General features: G+C 43.7%; 1 protein-coding gene across 1 annotated transcript in view; it reads left to right on the top strand.

The window, feature by feature from the left end:
- The window catches only part of LRRC74A (leucine rich repeat containing 74A), a 111,327-nt gene that overhangs the window by 21,971 nt on the left and 73,585 nt on the right, over positions 1-15,771 (top strand). Inside the window, exons 4-5 of the mRNA XM_033953276.1 lie at positions 7,491-7,584; positions 11,573-11,622. Of these exons, the coding sequence (XP_033809167.1) occupies positions 7,491-7,584; positions 11,573-11,622 (144 nt within the window). The remainder of the gene's footprint in view (positions 1-7,490; positions 7,585-11,572; positions 11,623-15,771) is intronic.

Here is a 15,771-nt window from a genome sequence, read left to right as displayed (position 1 = left end):
CAAATTAATGTGATGCATTCCCTATGAATGACAGAAGGGGTCAGTGTTTCAGAGTGAGAGACCTTCAAATGAGTGTGACACACTTTTAATGAGTGAGAGTAGGGCTCAGAGAATGTGAGAGTGAGAGACCTTCAAATGAGTGTGATGCACTCGGGGTCAGTGTTTCAGAGTGAGAGACCTTCAAATGAGTGTGACACACTTTTAATGAGTGAGAGAAGGGTCTCAGAGACTGTGAAAGTGAGAGACCTTCAAATGAGTGTGACACACTTTTAATGAGTGAGAGAAGGGCTCAGAGAATGTGAGAGCGAGAGACCTTGAAATGAGTGTGACACACTTTTAATGAGTGAGAGAAGGGCTCAGAGAATGTGAGAGCGAGAGACCTTGAAATGAGTGTGACACACTTTTAATGAGTGAGAGAAGGGCTCAGAGAATGTGAGAGCGAGAGACCTTGAAATGAGTGTGACACACTTTTAATGAGTGAGAGAAGGGCTCAGAGAGTTTCAGAGTGAGAGACCTTCAAATTAATGTGATGCATTCCCTATGAATGACAGAAGGGGTCAGTGTTTCAGAGTGAGAGACCTTCAAATGAGTGTGACACACTTTTAATGAGTGAGAGTAGGGCTCAGAGAATGTGAGAGTGAGAGACCTTCAAATGAGTGTGATGCACTCGGGGTCAGTGTTTCAGAGTGAGAGACCTTCAAATGAGTGTGACACACTTTTAATGAGTGAGAGAAGGGTCTCAGAGACTGTGAAAGTGAGAGACCTTCAAATGAGTGTGACACACTTTTAATGAGTGAGAGAAGGGCTCAGAGAATGTGAGAGTGAGAGACCTTGAAATGAGTGTGACACACTTTTAATGAGTGAGAGAACAGCTCAGAGACTTTGAGAGTCAGAGACCTTCAAATGAGTGTGACACACTTTTAATGAGTGAGAGATGGGCTCAGAGACTGTTGGAGTCAGAGATCTTCAAATGAGTGTGACACACTTTTAATGAGTGAGAGTAGGGCTCAGAGAATGTGAGAGTGAGAGACCTTCAAATGAGTGTGATGCACTCGGGGTCAGTGTTTCAGAGTGAGAGACCTTCAAATGAGTGTGACACACTTTTAATGAGTGAGAGTAGGGCTCAGAGAATGTGAGAGTGAGAGACCTTCAAATGAGTGTGATGCACTCGGGGTCAGTGTTTCAGAGTGAGAGACCTTCAAATGAGTGTGACACACTTTTAATGAGTGAGAGAAGGGTCTCAGAGACTGTGAAAGTGAGAGACCTTCAAATGAGTGTGACACACTTTTAATGAGTGAGAGAAGGGCTCAGAGAATGTGAGAGCGAGAGACCTTGAAATGAGTGTGACACACTTTTAATGAGTGAGAGAAGGGCTCAGAGAATGTGAGAGCGAGAAACCTTGAAATGAGTGTGACACACTTTTAATGAGTGAGAGAAGGGCTCAGAGAATGTGAGAGCGAGAGACCTTGAAATGAGTGTGACACACTTTTAATGAGTGAGAGAAGGGCTCAGAGAGTTTCAGAGTGAGAGACCTTCAAATTAATGTGATGCATTCCCTATGAATGACAGAAGGGGTCAGTGTTTCAGAGTGAGAGACCTTCAAATGAGTGTGACACACTTTTAATGAGTGAGAGTAGGGCTCAGAGAATGTGAGAGTGAGAGACCTTCAAATGAGTGTGATGCACTCGGGGTCAGTGTTTCAGAGTGAGAGACCTTCAAATGAGTGTGACACACTTTTAATGAGTGAGAGATGGGCTCAGAGACTGTGAGAGTCAGAGACCTTCAAATGAGTGTGACACACTTTTAATGAGTGAGAGAACAGCTCAGAGACTTTGAGAGTCAGAGACTTTGAAATGAGTGTGACACACTTTTAATGAGTGAGAGAAGGGCTCAGAGAATGTGAGAGCGAGAGACCTTGAAATGAGTGTGACACACTTTTAATGAGTGAGAGAAGGGCTCAGAGAGTTTCAGAGTGAGAGACCTTCAAATTAATGTGATGCATTCCCTATGAATGACAGAAGGGGTCAGTGTTTCAGAGTGAGAGACCTTCAAATGAGTGTGACACACTTTTAATGAGTGAGAGTAGGGCTCAGAGAATGTGAGAGTGAGAGACCTTCAAATGAGTGTGATGCACTCGGGGTCAGTGTTTCAGAGTGAGAGACCTTCAAATGAGTGTGACACACTTTTAATGAGTGAGAGATGGGCTCAGAGACTGTGAGAGTCAGAGACCTTCAAATGAGTGTGACACACTTTTAATGAGTGAGAGAACAGCTCAGAGACTTTGAGAGTCAGAGACCTTGAAATGAGTGTGACACACTTTTAATGAGTGAGAGAAGGGCTCAGAGAATGTGAGAGCGAGAGACCTTGAAATGAGTGTGACACACTTTTAATGAGTGAGAGAAGGGCTCAGAGAGTTTCAGAGTGAGAGACCTTCAAATTAATGTGATGCATTCCCTATGAATGACAGAAGGGGTCAGTGTTTCAGAGTGAGAGACCTTCAAATGAGTGTGACACACTTTTAATGAGTGAGAGTAGGGCTCAGAGAATGTGAGAGTGAGAGACCTTCAAATGAGTGTGATGCACTCGGGGTCAGTGTTTCAGAGTGAGAGACCTTCAAATGAGTGTGACACACTTTTAATGAGTGAGAGAAGGGTCTCAGAGACTGTGAAAGCGAGAGACCTTCAAATGAGTGTGACACACTTTTAATGAGTGAGAGAAGGGCTCAGAGAATGTGAGAGCGAGAGACCTTGAAATGAGTGTGACACACTTTTAATGAGTGAGAGAAGGGCTCAGAGAATGTGAGAGCGAGAGACCTTGAAATGAGTGTGACACACTTTTAATGAGTGAGAGAAGGGCTCAGAGAATGTGAGAGCGAGAGACCTTGAAATGAGTGTGACACACTTTTAATGAGTGAGAGAAGGGCTCAGAGAGTTTCAGAGTGAGAGACCTTCAAATTAATGTGATGCATTCCCTATGAATGACAGAAGGGGTCAGTGTTTCAGAGTGAGAGACCTTCAAATGAGTGTGACACACTTTTAATGAGTGAGAGTAGGGCTCAGAGAATGTGAGAGTGAGAGACCTTCAAATGAGTGTGATGCACTCGGGGTCAGTGTTTCAGAGTGAGAGACCTTCAAATGAGTGTGACACACTTTTAATGAGTGAGAGAAGGGTCTCAGAGACTGTGAAAGTGAGAGACCTTCAAATGAGTGTGACACACTTTTAATGAGTGAGAGAAGGGCTCAGAGAATGTGAGAGTGAGAGACTTTGAAATGAGTGTGACACACTTTTAATGAGTGAGAGAACAGCTCAGAGACTTTGAGAGTCAGAGACCTTGAAATGAGTGTGACACACTTTTAATGAGTGAGAGAAGGGCTCAGAGAATGTGAGAGCGAGAGACCTTGAAATGAGTGTGACACACTTTTAATGAGTGAGAGAAGGGCTCAGAGAGTTTCAGAGTGAGAGACCTTCAAATTAATGTGATGCATTCCCTATGAATGACAGAAGGGGTCAGTGTTTCAGAGTGAGAGACCTTCAAATGAGTGTGACACACTTTTAATGAGTGAGAGTAGGGCTCAGAGAATGTGAGAGTGAGAGACCTTCAAATGAGTGTGATGCACTCGGGGTCAGTGTTTCAGAGTGAGAGACCTTCAAATGAGTGTGACACACTTTTAATGAGTGAGAGAAGGGTCTCAGAGACTGTGAAAGTGAGAGACCTTCAAATGAGTGTGACACACTTTTAATGAGTGAGAGAAGGGCTCAGAGAATGTGAGAGTGAGAGACCTTGAAATGAGTGTGACACACTTTTAATGAGTGAGAGAACAGCTCAGAGACTTTGAGAGTCAGAGACCTTCAAATGAGTGTGACACACTTTTAATGAGTGAGAGATGGGCTCAGAGACTGTTGGAGTCAGAGATCTTCAAATGAGTGTGACACACTTTTAATGAGTGAGAGTAGGGCTCAGAGAATGTGAGAGTGAGAGACCTTCAAATGAGTGTGACACACTTTTAATGAGTGAGAGAAGGGCTCAGAGAATGTGAGAGCGAGAGACCTTGAAATGAGTGTGACACACTTTTAATGAGTGAGAGAAGGGCTCAGAGAGTTTGAGAGTGAGAGACCTTCAAATTAATGTGATGCATTCCCTATGAATGACAGAAGGGGTCAGTGTTTCAGAGTGAGAGACCTTCAAATGAGTGTGACACACTTTTAATGAGTGAGAGTAGGGCTCAGAGAATGTGAGAGTGAGAGACCTTCAAATGAGTGTGATGCACTCGGGGTCAGTGTTTCAGAGTGAGAGACCTTCAAATGAGTGTGACACACTTTTAATGAGTGAGAGAAGGGTCTCAGAGACTGTGAAAGTGAGAGACCTTCAAATGAGTGTGACACACTTTTAATGAGTGAGAGAAGGGCTCAGAGAATGTGAGAGCGAGAGACCTTGAAATGAGTGTGACACACTTTTAATGAGTGAGAGAAGGGCTCAGAGAATGTGAGAGCGAGAGACCTTGAAATGAGTGTGACACACTTTTAATGAGTGAGAGAAGGGCTCAGAGAATGTGAGAGCGAGAGACCTTGAAATGAGTGTGACACACTTTTAATGAGTGAGAGAAGGGCTCAGAGAGTTTCAGAGTGAGAGACCTTCAAATTAATGTGATGCATTCCCTATGAATGACAGAAGGGGTCAGTGTTTCAGAGTGAGAGACCTTCAAATGAGTGTGACACACTTTTAATGAGTGAGAGAAGAGTCTCAGAGACTGTGAAAGTGAGAGACCTTCAAATGAGTGTGATGCACTCGGGGTCAGTGTTTCAGAGTGAGAGACCTTCAAATGAGTGTGACACACTTTTAATGAGTGAGAGAAGGGCTCAGAGAATGTGAGAGCGAGAGACCTTGAAATGAGTGTGACACACTTTTAATGAGTGAGAGAAGGGCTCAGAGAATGTGAGAGCGAGAGACCTTGAAATGAGTGTGACACACTTTTAATGAGTGATAGAAGGGCTCAGAGAATGTGAGAGCGAGAGACCTTGAAATGAGTGTGACACACTTTTAATGAGTGAGAGAAGGGCTCAGAGAGTTTCAGAGTGAGAGACCTTCAAATTAATGTGATGCATTCCCTATGAATGACAGAAGGGGTCAGTGTTTCAGAGTGAGAGACCTTCAAATGAGTGTGACACACTTTTAATGAGTGAGAGTAGGGCTCAGAGAATGTGAGAGTGAGAGACCTTCAAATGAGTGTGATGCACTCGGGGTCAGTGTTTCAGAGTGAGAGACCTTCAAATGAGTGTGACACACTTTTAATGAGTGAGAGATGGGCTCAGAGACTGTGAGAGTCAGAGACCTTCAAATGAGTGTGACACACTTTTAATGAGTGAGAGAACAGCTCAGAGACTTTGAGAGTCAGAGACCTTGAAATGAGTGTGACACACTTTTAATGAGTGAGAGAAGGGTCTCAGAGACTGTGAAAGTGAGAGACCTTCAAATGAGTGTGACACACTTTTAATGAGTGAGAGAAGGGCTCAGAGAATGTGAGAGCGAGAGACCTTGAAATGAGTGTGACACACTTTTAATGAGTGAGAGAAGGGCTCAGAGAATGTGAGAGCGAGAGACCTTGAAATGAGTGTGACACACTTTTAATGAGTGAGAGAAGGGCTCAGAGAGTTTCAGAGTGAGAGACCTTCAAATTAATGTGATGCATTCCCTATGAATGACAGAAGGGGTCAGTGTTTCAGAGTGAGAGACCTTCAAATGAGTGTGACACACTTTTAATGAGTGAGAGTAGGGCTCAGAGAATGTGAGAGTGAGAGACCTTCAAATGAGTGTGATGCACTCGGGGTCAGTGTTTCAGAGTGAGAGACCTTCAAATGAGTGTGACACACTTTTAATGAGTGAGAGAAGGGTCTCAGAGACTGTGAAAGTGAGAGACCTTCAAATGAGTGTGACACACTTTTAATGAGTGAGAGAAGGGCTCAGAGAATGTGAGAGCGAGAGACCTTGAAATGAGTGTGACACACTTTTAATGAGTGAGAGAAGGGCTCAGAGAATGTGAGAGCGAGAGACCTTGAAATGAGTGTGACACACTTTTAATGAGTGAGAGAAGGGCTCAGAGAATGTGAGAGCGAGAGACCTTGAAATGAGTGTGACACACTTTTAATGAGTGAGAGAAGGGTCTCAGAGACTGTGAAAGTGAGAGACCTTCAAATGAGTGTGACACACTTTTAATGAGTGAGAGAAGGGTCTCAGAGACTGTGAAAGTGAGAGACCTTCAAATGAGTGTGACACACTTTTAATGAGTGAGAGAAGGGCTCAGAGAATGTGAGAGTGAGAGACCTTGAAATGAGTGTGACACACTTTTAATGAGTGAGAGAACAGCTCAGAGACTTTGAGAGTCAGAGACCTTCAAATGAGTGTGACACACTTTTAATGAGTGAGAGAAGGGCTCAGAGAATGTGAGAGTGAGAGACCTTGAAATGAGTGTGACACACTTTTAATGAGTGAGAGAAGAGCTCAGAGACTTTGAGAGTCAGAGACCTTCAAATGAGTGTGACACACTTTTAATGAGTGAGAGATGGGCTCAGAGACTGTTGGAGTCAGAGATCTTCAAATGAGTGTGACGTACTCGGGGGTCAGTGTTTCAGAGCGAGAGACCTTCAAATGAGTGTGACACATTTTTAATGAGTGAGAGAAGGGCTCAGAGAATGTGAGAGTGAGAGACCTTGAAATGAATGTGACATACTCCCAATAAATGACAGAAGAGGTTAGTATTTGAGAGTGAGAGAGCCTTCAAATGAGTGTGACAAGTGGGTGGCCGTGGCGGAGTGAGGAAAGGTTGGGAGTGTCACCAAATTTGGATCCATGATGGCCCCTGCTTAGAGATAGCCCTGGATCCTTGATCTCTTCACTTGCTGAGTCACTAATGAGAGATCCCACACACCTCCCCCTTCTAAGTTTCTAATGAAAAATATTCCATATTGCTAACTTGCTGAGTTATTAGAGATCCAGAACTCCTCCCCTGCTCAGTAACTAATAAGAGTCATTAATGAGATCCCATACCCTGCCCCTCCTGAATCACTGAAAGTTCACATATCCCTCCCCTGCTGAGTCATTAATGAGAGATCCCATATTGCTCTCTGCTGAGTCACTTGAGAGATTCCACATCCCCCTGCTGAGTCACTGATGAGATGCCATGCCACTCCTGCTAAATACCTGTAACTAATGAAAAAGATCCCTCACTGAGTCCCAAACAAGAGAGATCTCACTTGCTCAGGCATTAATGATAGATTTCTATAACTATGAACAATTGCAAAGGTTAGGTTTTGAGATGGAAGAGGAATTTCTGTTGCCTGAAGGTTCTGCAGGTGAAGGATCTTATTTTCCTGTGGCCATGAGAGGATTACTCTTGGGAAATTGGTCTTTGGGATGTTCCCTGGTCATTTTGTTTCTACAGAATGTCCTTTGCAGGCTGCCTCCTATGCTCTTTACTGGTCTCCTTTGGTTTCAGAATCTGTCTGGTAACCACCTGGAAGAAGCTGGGGCTAGAATCGTCTCCAAACTACTCAAGAAAAATGTTTCACTGAACTCTTTGCAGCTGTCAGGTACTTTTCTTTCATTATTAATAACTAGTGTTTAAGCCCATTACATTAACGGGTGCTAGAGTAGATGTCTGTCTGGGTTTTTTTCTTTGTCTCTCTCTCCTTGGTCGCTGTCTGTCTGTCTGCCATTCTTTCTGTCTGTGTCTCTCCCTGGCCCCCTGTCTGTCTGTCTTTCTTTCTGTCTGTCTCCCTGGCCCCCCTGCCTGCTTGTATTTCTCTGTTGCGCCATGCCTGTCTCTCCGTGGCCCCCTTCTATTTCCCCCTCCCAGAACATTCCCCCCTCCCAGAACAAAGCATGATTGCTGTCTGCCCTCCAGCACACCCCTCACCCCAAAGCAGCCCTCTTTCCCTCTCCCCCTGCCCCCTATTGTGCCATGCCTGCCTGCTCCATGGCCATTCCTCCTCCCGTTCTTACCTCCCCTCCATCCATGGTTCCTGCCATCGCTGCTGCTCCTCTTCAACAAAGCAGTCTGCTGAGGTTCGCGGCCGGCTGTAGCGAACCTCGCAGGCCGCTCTCCACCTCGGTAGCACGTTCCCTCTGATGCGATCGCGTGGAGAGCAGCCTGCGAGGTTTGCTACAGCCGGCTGGCGAACCTCAGCAGGTTGCTTTGAAGAGGAACAGCAGCAGTTGGTGAGTGAGGACGGGAGGGGGGAGTCGCCGGTGTGTTCTGTGCCTCCGTGTTCCAAAATGGAATTCGGCACAGAGGGACAAAACACGGAGGCAAATAGCACAAAACCCTAAGTGCGCATGTGCGCTTAGGGTTTTATTATAGAGGATATTTTCCTATCACCACATAACCATAGGGTCCATAGTTGTCAGTTTTGTTCGTGGCCCCCACTATGTATGGTGGTAGGGGTTAAGTGAAAGGCGTACTGACAAACGCTGGTCCCAGATTCAGTTCCCTCACTGAAGACTCACCAGGAAGTAGAATCAAAGAGGCAAAGCCAGAGGTGATTGCATAAAGAATATATTATAGAAATAGTCTTACAGAAAAGCAATATTCTGAAGCATTACAATAATTAAGCATTACAATTAAGCAGAGAGCAAAGCAGTTTCCCTGCCTTACAGAGTTCAGAGGAAAAGAGAGACATAGAAGCTTGCAGTTCTAGGGAGAGCCAGAGAGAGAAAGAAAGAAAGAACAAGAGAGCCAAGGGCCCAGAGATAGATAGATTGATAGAGCAGAGAGGAGGCTTTTATACCTTGGAATCTTATTCTGAATATAGAAAATATTGTATGTCCCAGTATCTTTCTGTTTAGAACTTGCAAACTGAGACAATGGTCAATTTAATTGACAAAGGAGGGTGTGATACCTGCAAGCATGGAAGATGGGATTAGTCTCTGTGCTTGATCTGTGCACTTGGACCCATTGTCCTAAGCACCCTCTTAATCAGACATTAACACCTTTTAGCTAGTCATGATTCAATCAGGGCTACTTGAAACAGTTTCCCTGCCCTCAGGGTCTATCTGCATTCCCATGCCAGAGTCAGATTGATATAATTTCCCATAGGCCTTCGCTGACATAAGTAATGCCAACTGAAAATGCAGAATGGTAGCGATAGCTAGGCTGACAGCAGTGATATCTTTTACTACTATTAATTATTTCTAGTGCGCTACCAGATGTACATTAGTGCTGTACAGAGTTACAAAGGAGACAGTCGAGCTTGCAATAACAAGCAAGATAGATAAACAGGATGCCAGGGTTGGGTTACAATTAGGGGTGATGGTTAATCTGTTGGCTATATCTCAAATTAGGGCCCAGTTTTACCATCAGATGAACTAAGTGAATGCATACTGAAGCTGGCTTTTTCACAGTGGCAGTGATATCTACTACTACTATTAATTATTTCTAGTACGCTACCAGATGTACATTAGTGCTGTACAGAGTTACAAAGGAGACAGTCGAGCTTGCAATAACAGGCTAGATAGATAAACAGGATGCCAGGGTAGGGATACAATTAGGGGTGATGGTTAATCTGTTGGCTATATCTCAAATTAGGGCCCAGTTTTACCATCAGATGAACTAAGTGAATGCGGCAAAAGCCTACAGAGGGGAAAGTGGAGCTAACCCTTCCAGCCTGTATTTTTGCTTCCCACCACTCCTTCCTATGGGCCAGTTCTCATTAGTATGTAGTTCCTCTCCTCTCTGCTGATCTTGTGTTGATATTACATAAGATTCAGACTTATTCGTTATTCTGAATTGTGAAGAACAGGTTTTGCTGCCAATCAGATTACCAGTGGGGTAGAGGCAGAAGAGACAGTAGGCATTTGTTTGGAGGAGAGGCTTGGGAAGGGAGAGCAGGATGAGGAAAGTTTGGGGAATAAGCTAGACAGATGGATCTTGGTGAAAGTAAGAAAGGCAGGAAAGCAAATGGGCAAAACCCCCAATTAGGGAAGATGCTGGAGAAGGAGCAAACAGTGGCTTCCCCAATGTCTTTCTTAATAACAGACTATGGACCTTTCCTCCAGGAACTTGGCCAACCTTTCTTAAAACCAGCTACGCTATCTGCTCTTACATTACATTACATTAGTGACTTCTATTCTGCCTGTACCTTGCACATCCTCTGGCAACACGCTTCAGAGATTATTCTCTGAGTGAAAAAAATTTCCTCCTATTGGTTTTAAAAGTATTTCTCTGTAACTTCATCGAGTGTCTCCTAGTCTATGTAATTTTTGACGATCCACTTGTACCTGTTTACTCCCCTTAGGATTTTGTAGACTTCAATCCTATCTCCCCTCAGCCATCTCTTTTCCAGGCTGAAGAGCCCTAACCTTTTTAGTCTTTCCTCATATGAGAGGAGTTCCATCCCCTCTACCATCTTGGTTGCTCTTCTTTGAACCTTTTCTAGTGCCACTATATCTTTCTTGAGATAAGGAGACCAGAATTGAACGCAATACTCCAGATGAGGTCTCACCATGGAGCGATACTGGCGCATTATAACATTTCTTAGGCTTGTTAAGCATCCCTTTTTAAATTATTCCTAGCATTTTGTTTGCTTTTTTGGCCACTGCCAATTGGGCGGAAGGTCTACAATTACACCCAGATCCTTTTCTTGGGCGCTAACCCCCAAGGTAGAGAGAGAGAGTAGCGCCTGTGGGGGGAGGAAGGGAGAGAGAGAGAAGCACTGAAAGGGTACAGAGGATGGGAAGAAGGACCAAGGAAATAGGTGTAATTTGGGTAGGATCATGTGACCTCTTTTTGTCTTGACAAATGTGGCTCCCTATCTTTCTTCACTCTCATACTGATGGGTCTGTAAGCAAATTTTCAACAAGATACTGCCAGGAGCTGCCACAACAACTGCTTCTTTGGAGATTCCACACTTTACAAGTGTCTAAAGCACTTGTGTAGATTTCAAAATGAAAATACCCACAGTGGGAAAGAGATCGTTTTAGCCCCTCTTTTTACCCAGGTAAAGTCTCTTGCCTTCATCTTTTTCTCTCTTCTCTGTTGTGACTTTTGAATAGGTGGATTTGAGGTTCTGCATTCTCAGGCAGTTCTGTTGCTCAGTCCCTGCATCTGCTGCCTTCCTGCACTTCATTTCATTCCTGGAAGTATGGGAATTCCTTGGGCTAGGGTTACCAATTTGGGGAAAATCCTAGACATGTCCTCTTTTTAGAGGACTGTCTGGATGCTTGTCCAGGTTTTGGAAGGCCCTGAGCTCAGGGCCATGTATTTAGGGCCTCTGTGCATGCGTGGATGTTGACGTGATGATGTCACATGCATTCGAGTGACATCATCATGTCAGCATCCATGCACATGCAGAGGCCCTCTGGATACGGCCCCGGGGTGGAGTGAGGCCTGCTATTCTCTTTCTTTTAAAGAGGAAATCTGGTAACCCTACCTTGGACAAATCTCCCATGATGATTTAAAGCCCATGAAGTTCAGCAGAAGAATCACTCGTATGTTTGTCTCAGTACCAGTGTGGGATATACCCTTGAGGCAGTGACGTCAGACCTCCAGTGCACTAACCACAGTTCACTTCTGTTCCACAGGAAATAATTTTAAAGAAAATTCCTGCAAAGCCCTGGCAGCAGCCATGACCGTAAGTAGACAAACATTTTGGGTTCTTTTTCAATAAACCTCTTGACAAAGTAATCTGACTGCTAAACAAACCTTGGGGCTCATTTTCAAAAAAGAAAGCTATCCAAAAAGTGACAGATGGATATTTTTCTCGCTAGACCCTTCCAATTCACTGTTTTCAAAACTAATATCTATGCTGTTCATCCACAGGGCAGGATAAATTCTTCGAGGGCTCCTGGGCCCCCTAGCTCTGCCCCGCCTATGCCCCACCCCTGCCTGCCTATGCCCCGCCCTCATTTAATTAGCTGTTTTCTTCTTTACTTCTTTATTTCCACTTGTATTTCTTTTACAACAAAGATTACCATACCAGTGCCAGTGTACAGTTGTAGTTCTCTGTAAATCCCTCCTTCCTTCCCTTCCCACCTACTTGCCCAGGACTTTAACTCAGAACCCTTTCCTAATGTATATAAAAGTGTTCAAATGCATTGTACAGCAGTAATACTATCCGAAACATAAGTCTATATTAATAACCAAATTTGCAACACCTCTCAACTGCCTCACTCTATGTCGTCCAACTTTAACAACCAAATCTGTAACTCCTCTGGTACGTTCCACTCCATGTATGTTAATTTGTAACAAAACAACAAGGCAAGTGGTCCAAAGAATCCAATATGGAACAAAAGAAGATCGGCAGACAATAAGGAGATTCAAATCAGGTTTATTTTTCAAGGTGCTCCCAGGAACCATGCCGGTTGCATTTCACCAAACAAGGCTGGTCAACGCTATCAGAAAACCATGTCTTTCATACACACAGAACCATCCTCACCCAGTATGGAATAAGTAATCACAAACTAAACCCCCCTCTTTTTTTTTTTTTTTTTTACAAAAGCACAGAAGAGGTTTTTAGCGCTGGCTGGCGGGCTGAAAGTTCTGCGCTTTCTGACGATCATCGGAGCAGTGCAGGGCATTCAGCATGCTGGCTTGTGCTACAAACCAAAGGAACGGTACAGTTTAGAGGGTGATATCCCCCAATACTGAACAAACTATAAAGATAGCAGATGTACATTTGAAACAAGAGAAATAACAAACCACTTTACAAATAAAAATAAAACAAAAAATGGAAAATAAGATAATACCATTTTATTGGACTAATACATTTTAAAATTAGCTTTCAGAGGTCAAACCCTCTTTCCTTGGGTCAGTAAAGTATTACAGTATCCTGTCCTGACTTGAGGAAGGAGAATTTGAAAGTTAGTCAAAAATGTATTAACATTAGTCCAATAAAAGGATCACCATCTTTCCATTTTCTGTTTATAAACATTTATCAACACATCTTAATTTTCAGCTGAATTATGTGTTTGGGGATTCTCATTTGCACTAGAGTTCTCCATAGTTTATTGTAATCCACACAGTCAATAGCTTTGGTATAGGGGGTTTTGGTGTTCTTTGCTCTTCTCCAATATTCATCTAACGTTGGACTAGGACTCGAGCACGAGTAGATGGCACCTAACAACCATAGCAAGCATTCCTCTTGTCACAAAGCTACAGGAAGGATTGGCCAACCTACAAGTAATAGACTACCTAGACAAATTTAACACCCTCAGTGAACAGCACAGACACCATCATAGCTTCCATACCAAACCACCTCTATGATCTTTTCAGCAAAGGCAAAAGCGCATTGATTCTGCAACTAGACCTTAGCAGTGCGTTCGACCTAGTAGACCACGAAATCATGCTACTGTGCCTTGACGCAATAGGAAAGGTAAGGAATGGTTCCAAGAATTCCTAACAAACAGATCCTACCGAGTACCCAGCAATGGAAATTACTCCAACCCATGGAAAAACCCATCAGGGGTGCCCCAAGGCTCCCCTCTATCACCCACATTATTCAACATCTACCTCGCATCCTTAGGTCACCTACTACAAAAATTAAACTTAAAGCACTATATATATGCAGACAATATTTCCATCCTAATCCCCTTAAATGACATCACAAACGAAACTATAGATAACCTCTCACACACAATGATAAAAATGAAAAATGGACCACCAGCTTCAAACTAAAACTAAACACAGAGAAAACAAAAGTCTTTTTGGCAAGCCCCAACAACAAAATAACGAAAACATCATTAAAAATAAACAGCCATGAATATCCAATCGCCAAAACCATAAAAATACTGGGCATCACTCTAGATACTCACTTAACCATGGCTGACCACACAAACCTACTGGTGAAGAAATGCTTCTACACGCTGTGGAAGCTAAGGACTATAAGAAAATACTTTGAAACAACATCATTCAGATTACTGGCGCAGTCGCTGATCCTATCTACCCTAGATTACTGCAACATCGCCTACCTGGGTATCCCAAAAAATCAGTACAAAAATTAAGATTAGTGCAAAACACTGCAGTTCGCTTGATCTTCGGACTGAGAAAAAAAGACCACATTAGCCCCTATTACAAGAAATTACACTGGAGGCGCGAATACTGTTCAAATTTGCTTGTATCTGCTTCAAGCAAGTCTGGGGCCTAGAACCTTCCTACCTGCAAACACACTTCACACTTCACTCTACACAACCCCATACGAACAACCAGAAACAAAAACATCTTTGCAAATCCGAAGATCACAGGCTGCAAATATAAATCCTTCCTAGACAGAACCTTCATGTTCCAAGCAAACAGACAGCAATCCTGGCTGGGAAACCACATAAATAAAGCCAGACAGACCTACAACACATTCCGAAAATCAATTAAAACCGCTCTATTTGATAAATTCCTTGCCTAATCAGATGACCTCTCTCAGGTATTCTTTCCCCTTATAACCCCAATGTATTATGTAACATCTTTCTTCTCTCATGTATTCTTTCCCCATGTTTCTCCAATTTATTATGTAACATCCTTCTTCTTGCATTTTGTAATTCGCTGATTGTCCAGCCTTCTTTCTATGTGAACCGCCTAGAAGTCACTTTCACTATGGTGGTATAGAAAAATAAAGTTATTATTATTATTTCCTTCGCCCCTCCACTATCTCACTAATTCTCTTCTTCTCCCATCCAGTATATGCCCTTTTTCTTTATTCCCTACTTCCATCCAGTATGTGTTCTTTCTCCACTTCCGTTCAGCATTTGCTCTCTCCTCTGAACTGATATCTGTCTGCTCCCTTCTCTCCCTCTCCCCCTTCTCCCCACTTCCATCATCTGCCCCTTCTCTCTCTCCCTCTACCCCAGGCCCATCTCCCTCCCTTCCCCTCACCTTTGCTGGTCACCACTCACCTATCTTTCTGCTTTTTTTTTCAAATGGCGACAAGTAAGATCAGAAATATCCCCTCACTCAGAGCGGCAATGCTCCCATCCCTCTGGCATCAACGGCACTTAAGATCAGTATTGGCAACAGCCCTACCGTCTCCCTTCACTTCACCCTTTTTTTCTTCAAACAGCTACGGCAAGTAAGATCAGCTACAGCCCCCCTCCTCCAACATCAATGGCACTTAAAAAATCGGTAACGGTCCCCCCGGCATCAACAACAATTAAGATTGTCAATACGATGCTCAGCCCAAAGCTTCTCTCTGACTCAGCTTCCTATTTCCGCCCAGGCAGTTCGTGTCAGAGGGGAAGCTTTGGGCTGAGCACCGCATTGCCGATCTTACTTGTTGTTGATACCGGGGGGCCCTTGCTGATCTTTTAAGTGCTGTTGATGCCGGAGGGGGGGAGCATAGCCAATCTTACTTGCCGTCCATGGCACAATTTTGATGAATGGGGCTAGACTTGTTTTAACAACGAATAAGTGCCAAACAAGTGCCCACACTGAGCAGATGACCACTGGAGGGATGCAAACAGATCACTGGCCACCCCCTTACACCCCCTAAAGATGTGAATGAAACAATTCATACCTGTCTGTTGGACAGCTTCAGATATTGTGATCAGTCCTAGCAGAAGAGGAAGCGGGTTCCTGGCGTAACCTGGTGGGTGAAGCATTCAACCATAAAAAGTTATTAAAGGAGCTTTATTTCATCTTAGAATATTATCTACAGTAAAATGTTTTATGACACTGTCAGACTTTTGAACAGTGGTACATAGTTTGGTGATTACGAAACTAGACTTTTGTAATGAATTGTTCGTAGTATTGTTCTCGTTATGTGCACATTTCACCCAATTAAGTTTAGGATTGAGCA

This window comes from Geotrypetes seraphini, chromosome 7 (assembly GCF_902459505.1).
Source record: "Geotrypetes seraphini chromosome 7, aGeoSer1.1, whole genome shotgun sequence".
Taxonomy (NCBI): domain Eukaryota; kingdom Metazoa; phylum Chordata; class Amphibia; order Gymnophiona; family Dermophiidae; genus Geotrypetes; species Geotrypetes seraphini.
This window is presented reverse-complemented; position numbering and strand designations above follow the sequence as displayed.